At 46.9% G+C, this 16,389-nt stretch overlaps 1 protein-coding gene across 1 annotated transcript; it reads left to right on the top strand.

The window, feature by feature from the left end:
- The first annotated feature begins 1,014 nt into the window (after positions 1-1,014).
- LOC129500399 (UL16-binding protein 1-like) lies at positions 1,015-14,670 on the top strand. Its single transcript, XM_055310803.1, has 5 exons — positions 1,015-1,414; positions 10,663-10,926; positions 11,163-11,438; positions 12,123-12,255; positions 13,506-14,670. The coding sequence occupies exons 1-4, from the start codon at positions 1,051-1,053 to the stop codon at positions 12,245-12,247; spliced, it is 1,029 nt and encodes a 342-aa protein (XP_055166778.1). The 5' UTR covers positions 1,015-1,050; the 3' UTR covers positions 12,248-12,255; positions 13,506-14,670.
- The last annotated feature ends 1,719 nt before the right edge of the window (positions 14,671-16,389 follow it).

Consider the following 16,389-nt stretch of genomic DNA (forward strand, 5'->3'; position numbering starts at 1 on the left):
CCAGGGCCTGATCCTGGAGTCCTGGGATCCAGTGCCGGGAGGAACTCCGGCATCTGGCTCCCTGCATGGAGCCTGCTTCTCTCTCAGCCTGTGTCTCTACCTCTCTCTCACTGTGTCTCTCATGAACAAATAAGTAAAATCTTAAAAAAAAAAAAAAACCCAAAAAACAAAACTCAGTACAGTAAAAGGAATGCAGACATGGAGTGGGAATCTTTAAGGCATGTTACATGAAAACTATGATGGCTGAGATAACTCCTACTTTATTAGTGATCGCAGTAAAGATAAAGTACTAAAACACCCTCCAATTAAAGAACTGAAAGTCACAAGTTAGATTAAAAAATAATCCAGTGCACATACAATCACTTCCAAGAGCCCACCCTGAAAATGAAACGTAAAGATTAAAAATAAAAGGCCAGAGAATCAGGGTATTCTAGGTTCACTGCAGAACAACATTAAAAGTTGAGATAGGAGGGTGAGTCATTCCTCCAAGCGCCCCCCCCTTTTTTTCATTTTCCTGTCTTTTTAATTTTTAAAATTTTTTTATTGGTGTTCTATTTGCCAACATATAGAATAACACCCAGTGCTCATCCCATCAAGTGCCCACCCCAGTGCCTGTCACCCAGTCACCCCCACCCCCCTTCCACCACCCCTTGTTCGTTTCCCAGAGTTAGTCGTCTCTCATGTTCTGTCCCCCTCTCTGATATTTCCCACTCATTTTTTCTCCTTTCCCCTTTATTCCCTTTCACTATTTTTTATTTTCCCCAAATGAATGAGACTATATAATGTTTGTCCTTCTCCGATTGGCTTACTTTCACTCGGCATATTACCCTCCAGTTCCACCCACATCGAAGCAAATGGTATTTGTCGTTTCTAATGGCTGAGGAATTTTTTTTTTTTTGGCAGAGTAATATTCAAAGCCCTTTTTTAGAGAGCCGCAGAGCTCAGTCCCCGCGTCACCTGACTGAGGCCCCGCCCATTTCCCCTGTGTGCTGCCTGGACTTGGCACCGCTGCGCTCCGCTGAACTCGTAGCACGTCCTGGCAGCGGATAGATGGGATCCTTCAGCAACCCGGCAATCCGCCCCCAAACCTGCGCTGGCAGCCTGGCCTCCGCGAGCAGGGCAGAGACAGCGGGAAGAATCTCTAGCCCTGAGTACGAGTCCCTCCCGGTAAAACCCGCAAGGAGCAGGACCTGTGCTGCGGCGCAAAGCCCTGGGGCGCCCGCCGGCAGCGCGGCCCCGCTCCGCCTCCGAGCCCCGCTCAGCCCCGGAGCTCCGCGCCGCCGGGGCCGGGGAGTGCGCCGGCGCCGGCCCGGGAAGCCGCTCCCTGCGGCCCCCCGCATCCGGCGGCACTTTGTGCCCTTCGGGCTCCTGGTCCTCCTGTACTGGTCCCGGGGGGCGTCAGGCCGGGCGACAGGTGAGTCCCGGGGTTTCGGGAACCTTGGGGCGGGGGGTGGGGGGGAAGGAGGATGGAGAGGAGGGAGGGGTGGGGGGGGGGGAGGGGGGTGCAGCCGCCCGTCCGAGGGACCCCGCGGAGGCTCCCGGGGCTCGGCGGCGGCCGCGGGGCGCTCGTCTCCCTCCGGGACCTGAAAGAGGCGACTTGGGCGGCCAAGTCCGGGGGAGGGAGCAGGGCCGGCCCTGAGAGTCCGCGCTCGCCCCGGGCCGCCTCCTGCCCCTCGGGGAGCCGAGCCCGAGCCCTGAGCCGCCAGTTGGGGGCAGGACCGGGCGATGGCGCAGGGCCTGGTCCCCACTCAGCCCCCCGACTCTGCGCCACCCCGACGAGGTCTCGGGAGTCCCCATCCCCACTTCTGGCCACTTCCCGGCGACTCTGGCTGAGCGTCCAGGGATGTGCCGCGCCTGGCGCTCCTCCAGCAGCCGCGCGCCAGCCAGCACGTCCCAGCTCTGGACCGCGGACCTCCCCGCTGCGGCTCCCTGGGCTGTCCCTGCCAACTTGTATTTTTTGCTTTTTAAAGATTTTACTTAGTTTTTCATGTGAAGCGCAGAGAGAGAGAGAGAGAGAGAGAGAGAGAGAGAGAGAGAGAGAGAGGCAGAGACACAGCAGAGAGAAGCAGGCTCCATGCAGGGAGCCCGACGTGGGGGACTCGATCCCGGGTCTCCAGGATCGCGCTCTGAGCCGAAAGCGGACCCTCAACCGCTGAGCAGCCCAGGCGTTCCACCTGCAAACTTTTGTATTTTAATTTTTTTAATTGGAGTTTGATTTTTCAACATATCGTATAACACCCAGCTCTCATCCCATCAGGTGCCCCCCTCAAGTGCCTGACACCCAGTCACCCCACCCCCCGCCCACCTCCCCTTCCACTACCCCTTGTTCATTTACCAGAGATAGGAGTCTCTCATGTTTTGTCACCCTCCCTGATATTCCCCCACTCATTTTCTCTCCTTTCCCCTTTCACTATTTTTTATATTCCCTGAATGAGTGAGACCATATAATGTTTCTCCTCTGATTGACTTACTTCACTCAGCATAATACCCTCCAGTTCCATCCACGTCCAAGCAAATGGTGGGTATTTGTCGTTTCTAATGGCTGAGGAATATTCCATTGTATACATAGACCACATCTTCTTTATCCATTCATCTTTCGATGGACACCGAGGCTCCTTCCACAGTTTGGCTATTGTGGACATTGCTGCTAGAAACATTGGGGTGCAGATGTCTCTCACTGCATCTATATCTTTGGGGTAAGTCCCCAGCAGTGCAATTGCTGGGTTGTAGGGCAGGTCTTTTTTTAACTCTTTGAGGAACCTCCACGCATGTTTCCAGAGTGGCTGCACCAGTTCACATTCTCACCAACAGTGCGAGAGTTCCCCTTTCTCCACATCCTCTCCAACATTTGTGGTTTCCTGCCTTGTTGATTTTCCCCATTCTCACTGGGGTGAGGTGGTATCTCATGGTGGTTTTGATTTGTATTTCTCTGATGGGAAGTGATAAGGAGCAGTGCTTGTTGGCCATGTCTTCCTCTGTGAGATTTCTGTTCGTCTTTTGCCCATTTCATGATTGGATTGTTCCTTTGCTGTTGAGTTTAATAAGTTCTTTGTAGATCTTGGATACTAGCCCCTTATCTGATAGGTCATTTGCAAATATCTTCTCCCATTCTGTAGGTTGTCTTTTAGTTTTGTTGACTGTTTCTTTTGCTGTGCAGAAGATTTTTATCTTAAGTCCCAATAGTTCATTTTTGCTTTTGTTTCCCTTGCCTTCATAGATGTATCTTGCAAGAAGTCACTGTGGCCATACATACACAGAGATAAACTCAAAATGGATGAAAGATCTAAATGTGAGACAATCCATCAAAATCCTAGAGGAGAGAACACAGGCAACAACCTTTTTGAACTTGGCCACCTGCACACTTTTAAATGTCATTCCCAGCTGCCATCACTAGGGGTCTCTTCCTGACCTTGCATCAAGATGTAAAACTGCACTTAGCATGTTTGCTACCACAATACCTCTGTGTCACAGGGTCTACAGGGTCCTGTGGCCCAAGAAGCAGGTCCAGGCCACACACTCACCTGTGTATGCCTATGGCTGTTTCCCTGCTGGCAGCAGACATGAGTAGTTACAACAGGCCTATGCCCTATTTAATATCTGCAGAGAATCTGTTCACCAGGTTCACACCCTTGAATCCTCAGCTTTTTTTTTTTAATATATTAATTTTTATTGCTGTTCAATTTACCAACATACAGAATAACACCCAGTGCTCATCCCGTCAAGTGTCCCCCTCAGTGCCCGTCACCCATTCACCCCCACCCCCCGCCCTCCTCCCCTTCCACCACCCCTAGTTCATTTCCCAGAGTTAGAAGTCTTTATGTTCTGTCTCCCTTTCTGATATTTCCCACACATTTCTTCTCCCTTCGCTTATATTCCCTTTCACTATTATTCATATTCCCCAAATGAATGAGAACATACACTGTTTGTCCTTCTCCGATTGACTTACTTCACTCAGCATAATACCCTCCAGTTCCATCCACGTTGAAGCAAATGGTGGGTATTTGTCGTTTCTAATGGCTGAGTAATATTCCCTTGTATACATAAACCACATCTTCTTTATCCATTCATCTTTCGATGGGCACCGAGGCTCCTTCCACAGTTTGGCTATTGTGGACATGGCTGCTATAAACATCGGGGTGCAGGTGTCCCGGCGTTTCATTGCATCTGAATCTTTGGGGTAAATCCCTAACAGTGCAATTGCTGGGTCGTAGGGCAGGTCTATTTTTAACTCTTTGAGGAACCTCCACACATTTTTCCAGAGTGGCTGCACCAGTTCACATTCCCACCAACAGTGTAAGAGGGTTCCCTTTTCTCCGCATCCTCTCCAACATTTGTTGTTTCCTGCCTTGTTAATTTTCCCCATTCTCACTGGTGTGAGGTGGTATCTCATTGTGGTTTTGATTTGTATTTCCCTGATGGCAAGTGATGCGGAGCATTTTCTCACGTGCATGTTGGCCATGTCTATGTCTTCCTCTGTGAGATTTCTCTTCATGTCTTTTGCCCATTTCATGATTGGATTGTTTGTTTCTTTGGTGTTGAGTTTAATAAGTTCTTTATAGATTTTGGAAACTAGCCCTTTATCTGATATGTTATTTGCAAATATCTTCTCCCATTCTGTAGGTTGTCTTTGAGTTTTGTTGACTGTATCCTTTGCTGTGCAAAAGCTTCTTATCTTGATGAAGTCCCAATAGTTCATTTTTGCTTTTGTTTCTTTTGCCTTCGTGGATGTATCTTGCAAGAAGTTACTGTGGCCAAGTTCAAAAAGGGTGTTACCTGTGTTCTCCTCTAGGATTTTGATGGAATCTTGTCTCACATTTAGATCTTTCATCCATTTTGAGTTTATCTTTGTGTCTGGTGCAAGAGAGTGGTCTAGTTTCATTCTTCTGCATGTGGATGTCCAATGTTCCCAGCACCATTTATTGAAGAGACTGTCTTTCTTCCAGTGGATCGTCCTTCCTCCTTTATCGAATATTAGTTGACCATAAAGTTCAGGGTCCACTTCTGGGTTCTCTATTCTGTTCCATTGGTCTATGTGTCTGTTTTTGTGCCAGTACCACACTGTCTTGATGACCACAGCTTTGTAGTACAACCTGAAATCTGGCATTGTGATGCCCCCAGATATGGTTTTCTTTTTTAAAATAATTTGTTCTAAGTCTCTGAAGAAAGTCCATGGTATTTTGATAGGGATTGCATTGAACGTGTAAATTGCCCTGGGTAACATTGACATTTTCACAATATTAATTCTGCCAATCCACGAGCATGGAATATTTTTCCATCTCTTTGTGTCTTCCTCAATTTCTTTCAGAAGTGTTCTGTAGTTTTTAGGGTATAGATCCTTTACCTCTTTGGTTAGGTTTATTCCTTGGTATCTTATGCTTTTGGGTGCAATTGTAAATGGGATTGACTCCTTAATTTCTCTTTCTTCAGTCTCATTGTTAGTGTATAGGAATGCCATTGATTTCCGGGCATTGATTTTGTATCCTGCCACGCTACCAAATTGCTATATGAGTTCTAGCAATCTTGGGGTGGAGGCTTTTGGGTTTTCTATGTAGAGTATCATGTCATCGGCGAAGAGGGAGAGTTTGACTTCTTCTTTGCCAATTTGAATGCCTTTAATGTCTTTTTGTTGTCTGATTGCTGAGGCTAGGACTTCCAATACTATGTTGAATAGCAGTGGTGAGAGTGGACATCCCTGTCTTGTTCCTGATCTTAGGGGAAAGGCTCCCAGTGCTTCCCCATTGAGAATGATATTTGCTGTGGGCTTTTCGTAGATGGCTTTTAAGATGTCGAGGAAAGTTCCCTCTATCCCTACACTCTGAAGGGTTTTGATCAGGAATGGATGCTGTATTTTGTCAGATGCTTTCTCTGCATCTAATGAGAGGATCATATGGTTCTTGGTTTTTCTCTTGCTGATATGATGAATCACATTGATTGTTTTACGAGTGTTGAACCAGCCTTGTGTCCCGGGGATAAATCCTACTTGGTCATGGTGAATAATTTTCTTAATGTGTTGTTGGATCCTATTGGCTAGTATCTTGTTGAGAATTTTTGCATCCATGTTCATCAGGGATATTGGTCTGTAATTCTCCTTTTTGGTGGGGTCTTTGTCTGGTTTTGGAATTAAGGTGATGCTGGCCTCATAGAATGAATTTGGAAGTACTCCATCTCTTTCTATCTTTCCAAACAGCTTTAGTAGAATAGGTATGATTTCTTCTTTAAACGTTTGATAGAATTCCCCTGGGAAGCCATCTGGCCCTGGACTCTTGTGTCTTGGGAGGTTTTTGATGACTTCTTCAATTTCCTCCCTGGTTATTGGCCTGTTCAGGTTTTCTATTTCTTCCTGCTCCAGTTTTGGTAGTTTGTGGCTTTCCAGGAATGCGTCCATTTCTTCTAGATTGCCTAATTTATTGGCGTAGAGCTGTTCATAATATGTTTTTAAAATCGTTTGTATTTCCTTGGTGTTGGTAGTGATCTCTCCTTTCTCATTCATGATTTTATTAATTTGAGTCTTCTCTCTCTTCTTTTTAATAAGGCTGGCTAATGGTTTATCTATCTTATTAATTCTTTCAAAGAACCAACTCCTGGTTCTATTGATCTGTTCCACAGTTCTTCTGGTCTCAATTTCGTTGAGTTCTGCTCGAATTTTAATTAACTCTCTTCTTCTGCTGGGCGTCGGGTCGATTTGCTGCTTCTTCTCTAGCTCCTTTATGTGTAAGGTTAGCTTTTGTATTTGAGTTCTTTCCAGTTTTTGAATGGATGCTTGTATTGCGATGTATTTCCCCCTCAGGACTGCTTTTGCTGCATCCCAAAGATTTTGAACAGTTGTATCTTCATTCTCATTAGTTTCCATGGATCTTTTTAATTCTTCCTTAATTTCCTGGTTGACCCTTTTATCTTTTAGCAGGATGGTCCTTAACCTCCACGTGTTTGAGGTCCTTCCAAACTTCTTCTTGTGATTGAGTTCTAATTTCAAGGCGTTATGGTCTGAGAATATGCAGGGGACGATCCCAATCTTTTGGTATCGGCTCAGACCCGATTTGTGACCCAGTATGTGGTCTATTCTGGAGAAAGTTCCATGTGCACTTGAGAAGAATGTGTATTCAGTTGAGTTTGGATGTAAAGTTCTGTAGATATCTGTGAAATCTATCTGGTCCAGTGTATCATTTAAAGCTCTCGTTTCTTTGGAGATGTTGTGCTTAGAAGACCTATCGAGGGTAGAAAGAGCTAGATTGAAGTCACCAAGTATAAGTGTATTATTATCTAAGTATTTCTTCACTTTGGTTAATAATTTGTTTAAGTATTTGGCAGCTCCCACATTCGGGGCATATATATTGAGGATTGTTAAGTCCTCTTGTTGGATAGATCCTTTAAGTATGATATAGTGTCCCTCTTCGTCTCTCACTACTGTCTTCGGGGTAAATTTTAGTTTATCTGATATAAGGATGGCTACCCCTGCTTTCTTTTGAGAACCATTTGAATGGTAAATGGTTCTCCAACCTTTTATTTTCAGGTTGTAGGTGTCCTTCTGTCTAAAATGAGTCTCTTGTAGACAGCAAATAGATGGGTCCTGCTTTTTTATCCAGTCTGAAACCCTGCGCCTTTTGATGGGGTCATTAAGCCCGTTCACGTTTAGAGTTACTATTGACAGATATGAGTTTAGTGTCATCATGATATCTATTTAGTCCTTGTTTTTGTGGATTGTTCCACTGAACTTCTTCTTAAAGGGGAATTTTAAGAGTCCCCCTTAAAATTTCTTGCAGAGCTGGTTTGGAGGTCACATATTCTTTCAGTTCCTGCCTGTCTTGGAAGCTCTTTATCTCTCCTTCCATTTTGAATGAGAGCCTTGCTGGATAAAGTATTCTTGGTTGCATGTTCTTCTCATTTAGGACCCTGAATATATCCTGCCAGCCCTTTCTGGCCTGCCACGTCTCTGTGGAGAGGTCTGCTGTTACCCTAATATTCCTCCCCATGAAAGTCAGGGACTTCTTGTCTCTTGCTGCTTTAAGGATCTTCTCTTTATCTTTGGAATTTGCAAGTTTCACTATTAGATGTCGAGGTGTTGAACGATTTTTATTGATTTTAGGGGGGATCTCTCTATTTCCTGGATCTGAATGCCTGTTTCCCTTCCCAGATTGGGAAAGTTTTCAGCTAGGATTTGTTCAAATACATATTCTGGCCCTCTGTCCCTTTCGGCGCCCTCGGGAACCCCAATTAAACGTAGGTTTTTCTTCCTCGGGCTATCATTTATTTCCCTTAATCTGTCTTCATGGTCCCTTAATTGTTTGTCTCTTTTTTCCTCAGTTTCCCTCTTTGCCATTAACTTGTCTTCTATGTCACTCACTCGTTCTTCCACCTCGTTAACCCTCGTCGTTAGGTCTTCTAGTTTGGATTGCATCTCATTCAATTGATTTTTAATTTCTGCCTGATTGGATCTAAATTCTGCAGTCATGAAGTCTCGTGAGTCCTTAATGCTTTTTTCTAGAGCCACCAGTAGCTGTATAATGGTGCTTCTGAATTGGCTTTCTGACATTGAATTGTAATCCAGATTTTGTAACTCTGTGGGAGAGAGGGCTGTTTCTGATTCTTTCTTTTGAGGTGAGGTTTTCCTTCTAGTCATTTTGCTCAGTGCAGAGTGGCCAAAAACAAGTTGTATTGGGAAAAGGAGAGAAAGAGAGAGAAGAAAAGGAAAGAGAAAGAGAAAAAAGAAAAAGAAAAGAAAAAGGAAAAAAAGAGAAAAAGAGAAAGAAAAAGAAAGAAAGGTGAAAAAAAAGGGGGGTGGGGGAAGCAATCAGAAATCAAAAAGAAAAGAAAAAAGAAAAAAAACAAAAAACACGGGGGAGTATCTTCTGAATCTGTAGACTTTAAGTCCCTTGACTTCCTCTGGAACTGGTCCTTCCAGCTGGTCTTCTGGGGGAGGGGCCTGCTGCGCTGATTTTCAGGTGTCAGCACTTGGGGGAGCTGCTCCGCCCCTGCCTGCTGCAGGGCTCAGCGGAGGTTGTTCACCCCGTGGGGCCCCAGGAGGAACAGCCGCAGTTGCTATGGCAACTCTGGAAGCCTGGATTCAGCCTCCTCAGGAACTACGGGGCTCGGGCTCTCGGCTCTCCGTCCGCAGGGCCTGGAGGCTCCGGGGCGGGGCCGCTGATGTGCTCAGCTCGGGGCATGAGCGTCCTCGCTGTCCTGGGCCCTCCCAGCCTCTGCCTGTCCCGGGGGAGGCCGGATCCTGGGCTGTGTCCCGGCGCCCTGTGCTCCCGGCCTGCGCCTGTTGGAATCCTCAGCTTTTAAGGTCAACATTCAACTCTGTCATTTGATCCAGGAAAGGGCCCTCTTTTACATTGTACTTGGAGAAAAGAGAAGACACCATAAGAATATCGTACTTGAAATTCCCTACTGCACAGCCCTCAACCCAAACAACTGCAAAGATTTCTCATTACTGCTACAAATAATAATCACTGTGGGTACTTGAACCAAATGACATCAAGTGAAGAGTACCTGGGACACCTGCGTTTTCATGACCTGACCCTCACCCCTCACCATGTACAACACACACATTACCCTGCACTACAGCAGTTACACGAGGCCATATTGACACTTGGATCCCTGACGATGATGTCAACTCACACACTAGGTCGCACTCTGAATGTCTGGATGGCCTCTGCTCCCCACTGTGTACCTACACCTGTAATGAGCACGTGGCTTTTTGGGGAAGGTGAGCAGGAAGCATTGCTCTAGCTGCAGACCTGAAGGGTCCCTACTCATCGGCGCTGGCTTCTGCTTCTACTAAAGGGTTCCAGCTCTGAGAAGCGCCTCAGCTCTGAAACCTGGCAAAAGACTCAGACTTGCTGTTGGGTAGCTGCCTTCAGCCTCATCCTCATGACCTCTGGGGCTTGGTCTTTGTTTTTATTAAATCCAGCGGCCCCTGGGTTGGCTGTCCAGCTATTTTGCCTCTCCAATCACGGTGTTCTGTGAGTCAAAAGGATGGAGAGCAGTTTGTGGGGCAGGGCCAGGGCTGGCATTCCACCCTCTAGGGTCATTTCAATCATTGCTGTCTCCCTGCTCTGACACTTGAGCACCTGTATCCCAAATCTCTTATTTCAGGATTTATCTCCCCAAATACATGCTACTGGGCATCTATCTCTGCAAAACAGTCTCCTACTGCCAAGCTTGGCCATCAACTACAACCATAACTGAGCTCCTTGACAATGCTGGTGCCTGTCTCACCATGCATTCTTCATGAGTTTAATATAGAAAGTCTTTCAGACCTATCCATGAGTATAGTTGGTGGATATATTTTTAGTTTTGTTTTTGGTATCTCTTACCATATGTTATCTGTCATATGCATGTCTCTGAACCTTTTAATCCCTTCTTCTGCTGTCTTCCTTGGCAATTCCTGATACTCGAGACTGTGCAGTGAGGACAACCTTTTTTTAAAGCTTCCAGGTCAATCGTAATGGCAGATGGTCACCATCTCCACAGCTATAGTAAATCCTGTGACCCCTCATCGTGACCTCTCACTTATCAAAGAAGGTGAGGTTTTGCAGGGGCAGGCCGTGCCTTGACAGCCCAGCGCTACAGAGATGATGCTATGCTGATGCATGGATGGGACAGAGGTCCTGCCACTCTCCTCTTCCAACTCCAACCACTACCTGCGTTTTTACTTCACAGATGCTACTTCTCTTTTTTGTGAATTCTCCGTCAAACCTCAGTCCAGTGCTGGACGACCATGGTGTCAGGTTCGAGGCTACGTCGAAAGAAACCTATTTCTTTCCTACAACTGTCAGAGCAAGGAGATCACACTTGTTGGTCCTATGAGGATGAGGATGAATGATACAGGGTTTAGGGAGACACAGAAAGAAACTCTGAACGACCTGATGGAAGAGCTCCAAAAGAAAGTGCGTGACACCAAAGCAGAGATTTACCCTAAGAATGGTAAGTGTGAAAGGCCCAGGATGGAAGCGGAGCAGTTTGGTAGGCCCAGGGAGCTATGGTGTTCATGGAAACCTTGGAAGTTGGGCCTACACGAGCAGCCCAACAGCCAGGCAGACAAGGAGAACAGAATAGGACTGGGAGGATTGGAGGGGAGCTGAGGAGAGGAAAGCACAGGTGCAAAGAAAGGATTGTTTAAGACCAGAGGCTGACTCTTTTCCTGTGGCGGGGCGGGGTAGGTTCTCTCGACCTGCATGGTGAGATGAAGTGTGTTCGTGGGGCCAGCAGATACACCAGTGCATCCTGGAAGTTTGCCTTCAATGGGCAGGTAACCCACCTCTTTGACTCAGAGAATGGAGTGTGGACAGTGCTTCAACCTGCAGGCCGACAGTTTCAGGGAACATTGGACAGTGACAGAGATGTGACCAACTTCCTCACGAAGGTCTCCAATGGAGATTGTAAGAGCTGGATGGAATACGTAATGAACCACTGGGATGAGAAGCTGGAGACAACAGGTAACTCAGAAGATTGGATGGAATCGTGTTCTCTTGAAACGGGTTTGACCTACCCCACTCAGTGTGCCTGTGTGTGAGTGTGTGTGAGAGAGAGAGAGAGAGAAAGGAAGAGAGAGAGATTAATCCATCCATGGTGACTTTTCTTGGTGGAATAATGGCCCCAGGTCTGTTCTAGCATCCTTCCTTTCCCTTCTCCTCTCCTGGAATCACCTCCTGGCTGTACCCACCTGTAGTCCTCTGGTATTTCTTAGATTTCCTGCTGGCCTCAAACAGGGGGGTGTCAGTCTGGCTCCAGAGATTGTCTTCTTACTGTTCCCTTTTCTGAGAATCACTGATCTTTTCTCGTCACCTGGGGCATTGCTGGAAGTCTGTTAGTGCCACCTGGGCTGTCAGCTCCTGAGAGGTGGTCGCTGTCAGCATCCTCATCCTCCAGCACTTCTGGTCCTGTCACAATGGAACAACTTATATGGCCACCCCTGCTTCCCCTAAGGCTATAGGAGCCCCTAGGGGACAGGATGTGTCCCTTCCCTCCCTCCAGACATCAGGACTTATCACCACAGCTGCCACAATGGGATGATAGACTCTGTCTGCCTGGTAGGATGGCCTTGGGGCTGCGGGCACTGAGGAAGCTTCTCCCAGTCTGGGTACCAGACTGGGGCTCTCACTCTTGTGTTTTCATTGCAGTGCCACAAAGCAGGCCTCAAGACATGGCCCGATCCGGGGCCTCGGGCAGCACACCCAGCACCTGGATTTTCCTCCTGTTCCTCTACTGTGCCATCCTCCTTGGCATCCATGTCGGGGTCCTTTAAAGGGACAGGTACCGGCAGCACAATGGGAGGGAAGAGAGGGCCCCATGGCCTGGGGCAAGGACAGGGACAGGGGAATCCCCAGGCTGCACCTGCTCACTCGCCGAACCTTCTCACAGAGCAACGAGACCAAGTGAAAGAGGTCTCACATCACTTGTTAGCAATAACCTGGATGAGCTCAGCCCTGAGTGCTGAAACACGCTCATGGTTCAGGTACCTGGCAAGAGAGAGGGGCCCCCAAAAATTTAAGGCCTGGGGATACTAAGGGGATTGACCAAGCCGGGCCTGGGCAGACCTGAGTCTCTATGGAGAGTCAATCTGGGCCCAGAGAGGGTGGTGTGGGACAGGAGGGACCCACAACCCAGGCGGTATTCACCTTTGAATGACAGCAGCCTGCAGGCTCCTTGTGATGTCTCAAGGGGGAGAGGACTCCATTCAGGGGCTTCCAAAGAGAGGGTCCAGAGTCTAAGCCCAGCAAGAGGGAGTGGGAAGGCCTCTGCAGAGCAGCTCTAAGTGCCAGAGAGTAGTGCTATGTACCCCCCAGAATGGGGCTCAGGTTTTTGCATGGAAAGCAAGGGTGAGCTGTAGAGACTGAGGAGGACAAGACTAGAAGGGGGCCAGTTCTGTGTGCACGGGTAGGAATTCTGGCTCAGGTTGGTGTAGTGCCTGGCAGCCGGCTTCCCGAGGACCTCAGATCCTGAGCCACTGAGCAGCCCCTGCTTTGAGCAGAGCTGACCTGGGATATGGGGGAACTGAGGCCCTGCATGTGCTGACAGTTGAGCAGCACCAGGAATGGATGGGGTGGGGGAAGGGATCATCATGCCCAGCGCTCCGTGTGCTGCTGGCCAGGAGGTGGGAGGGCAGGAAAGGAAGGATCTGTGCCTGCAGCGTTCCCCAAGGTTACAGTTGTCAAGTGTAGGTCCTTGCCTTGTCAAGTGTAGGTCAGATGCCGCAGCAGGTCCCTGAGGGCCTGCCAGGAGAGGGAGAATTAGAACCTGAGTCAAGGGAGCAGATCGATCTATGCCTCACTTTAGCCCTAAGCTCAGACCATTGGTAACACGGCCTGGGCTGACTCAGTGATTTGCTTCAGGAGGGAGGAGGTTTGTGAAGGTGGCCGGGCCCAGGGCTGGGGAGATGACTGGGTTCAAGTGCTGCCGCTTGGCGAGGGCTGGGCTCGGGTAGGAGTGCTGGCAGAGGGCAGCCCCGGGATCACCAACTGAGGATTTCCTCAGCCACTGAGACAAACCTGTTCTTTCTCCAGGCTGGCGAAGCTACCAAGGAGCCCAGGAGAGTAGGGTCCAGCTGCGCAACCCTGCCTTTGTGCAGGCTGCCTTTGGATGAGCTGCTGTTCAATTTTAGACCACTAGAACTTGTGGGCTTACATTCCAGAGACCTCGAACCAGACCACATGGTGCAGCACTTGGACATTTTGTGTCCCTTCCTACATTCAGTGCCTCTCCTGTTCAGCACTCTGCCTTGGCAAATTCCTGCCATTTTTCTTGATGCTAAGTTATAGAATCTTTGAATGGAAAATTTTTTTTAAATTTTTTTAAATTTATTTATGATAGGCACACAGTGAGAGAGAGAGAGAGGCAGAGACACAGGCAGAGGGAGAAGCAGGCTCCATGCACCGGGAGCCCGACGTGGGATTCGATCCCGGGTCTCCAGGATCGCGCCCTGGGCCAAAGGCAGGCGCCAAACCGCTGCGCCACCCAGGGATCCCAAAATCCACATTTTATTGAACTATTTTTCTTGTTCGAGGTTTTTTCTAGACCCTGAATTTCTTCTGAATCAACCACAAATTTGGGAACATTGCGAATGAAGTCCACTCTTTGATGAGAAAGTTCAGTTCCAACTGGGGAAAGTTACCTGAGTCCCAGCCTTTATAGCCTAACATTACACTTCACTTGGAAAAATAAACCAAACATTCAAGTGCCCATCTTGGGTCAAAGGAAAAATGTTATGTTTTTAGAAAACTGGAGCTACAGAATATAAAATGCCATAAAGTCAGAAGGAGCTGCATAAGGCATTTTTGCTTCTTTTTCTCTGGGAACCTCCCCCCCCCCCACACACACACCCATTCTTCCATGCCCAAAGTTGAAGGCAGGTCATACTAGAGGATCTGCCATATTTTCTGGACAGAAAAACCACTTAAGCCACCTTTGTTCCTGTCTTCACAGCATGGAAAACCAAGTCCCAAGTATATGTAAGAGTCCAAAAAAAGAATGAAGTTATTTGCAATATAGCAGCCTCTCTCATCTGAAGAAGGTGAACAGGGTTCCAACTGGACTTGTAGCTAGCTGTTTTGTTTCCCTTTTCCAACCTTTCAATAAACCCAAGCATGCATTCATAGAGTTAGCAAATGTACAATGTGATCCTTCCTTAGAAGAATGAAAAATCATTTAAAAATCTCCAGGGATCCCTGGGTGGCGCGGCGGTTTGGCGCCTGCCTTTGGCCCAGGGCGCGATCCTGGAGACCCGGGATCGAATCCCACGTCGGGCTTCCGGTGCATGGAGCCTGCTTCTCCCTCTGCCTGTGTCTCTGACTCTCTCTCTCTCTGTGTGACTATCATAAATAAATAAAAATAAAAAAAAATTAAAAAAAAATATTATAAGAAGAATGAAAAATCATTTAAAAATCTCCAAAGACTTCTCAGATAGAAGCCAACAACAGCTTCCTTTTCTAGGAGAAAAATCCCTCTTCTTGTCCAAAATGTAGATTTACACATGTAAAGATGTGTATTTTACAGAGATTCTGTTAGCCTCACATTATCTTGTCTTTATGCTTCTTTGTCACATCAAAGGTTTTACTGCAAAATTGGACCTTTGTTCTTTTCCAGCAAATGTACTTCACAGGATGAGTCAAGATTTAGATATTTAATATCTGTAGTTTTTAACCATCTCTTTCATTTCATATTAGAATGCACATTTGGAATTTACTCCTTGCAGACTCAACTGTGTTTATGACAGTAGCTGAAACTAGAAGACATTAAAAAAAAAAAACCTGATGTCATCCATACTTGCTATTTATTTAGTCTTCTTGTTTGGAACAAAAGGTAAATAATTCACAAATGCCAACATCTAAAAGCACCTGTTTCAAATTTAAATCAGCTTCAGCTTCCAAAATAATTTCTTTATAATTAGGCAAAAAAAGCAGAACAAGCAGGTCAGTTGCTTCTTTCTTCTTGGAGAACTCAGCAAGACAATTGCATCCTAGGAGCTTCTCAAGGTTGAATCTGAGAAGTGGAACAAAAAGAAAAGCAGCCTTTTCTGATCCAAATCATGGAGGTAAAATGTATAGAGAAGAGAGATCCACATTTCAAGAATAGGGAAAGTGGCTGGATAAAAGGAGGACTACCTACTCCAGGAGACAACAGAGAATCCTTGCCAAATCCTGAGTTCAGAATTTTGTTTTCTTCTCAAGATGAATACCAAAGCACCTGGAAGCCAAAGAAAATGCTCTTCCTCAAACCCACCAGAAGCCCTGCACTGTCCGGGGGCTTTATCGCCCCGTGTCCAACGGCCGGCTGGCAGCAGAACGTCTCACTCTGCCATCCTTGCTCCTTTCCAAGTCCGCCAACCCTCTTCTCTTGTACATAGTATTACCAGAAAGCCACTGAAGGTAAGAACAACTTACCTCAAAAAAGAGAACAAGAGGCAGTACTGACTGGTAGGGACCTAATTGGTATGTATATAAATAAGATATTAGAACTAGAGTTCAGATTAATGATTGTAAACAGACTAGCTGGGCTTCAAAAGAGCATAGAAAATACTAGAGAATCCTTTTCTGGAGAAATAAAAGAACTAAAATCTAATCATAGATCCTCTACGATGACAAAATAATCCCTCCAGGGTGACAAAAATAGATGAAATCAGAAAGGGAGACAAACCATGAGAGACTGAATCATAGGAAACTTATAAATATAGGCGGGGGAGGGGTTCCTGGAAGGGAAGGGCGTGGTGGATGGGGTAACTGAGTGGTGGGCATAAAGATGGGTCCATGGGGTGATGGGCACTGGGTATTATGTCATGATGAATCACTGAACTCTACCTCTGAAACTTCCTGCAGACTGTATTTTAATTAATTGAATTTAATTTAAAAATGAGGGCAGCCCGGGGGGCTCAGTGGTTTAGAGCCGTCTTCA

Source organism: Nyctereutes procyonoides, unplaced genomic scaffold, assembly GCF_905146905.1.
Source record: "Nyctereutes procyonoides isolate TBG_1078 unplaced genomic scaffold, NYPRO_anot_genome, whole genome shotgun sequence".
Lineage (NCBI taxonomy): Eukaryota > Metazoa > Chordata > Mammalia > Carnivora > Canidae > Nyctereutes > Nyctereutes procyonoides.

Coding starts and splice junctions, on each gene's coding strand:
- LOC129500399 (XM_055310803.1), top strand. CDS start 1,051: ATGGGATCCTTCAGCAACCCGGCAATCCGCCCCCAAACCTGCGCTGGC. Junction 1,415..10,662: donor GGCGTCAGGCCGGGCGACAG/GTGAGTCCCGGG, acceptor TTTACTTCACAG/ATGCTACTTCTCTTTTTTGT. Junction 10,927..11,162: donor AGAGATTTACCCTAAGAATG/GTAAGTGTGAAA, acceptor GGGGCGGGGTAG/GTTCTCTCGACCTGCATGGT.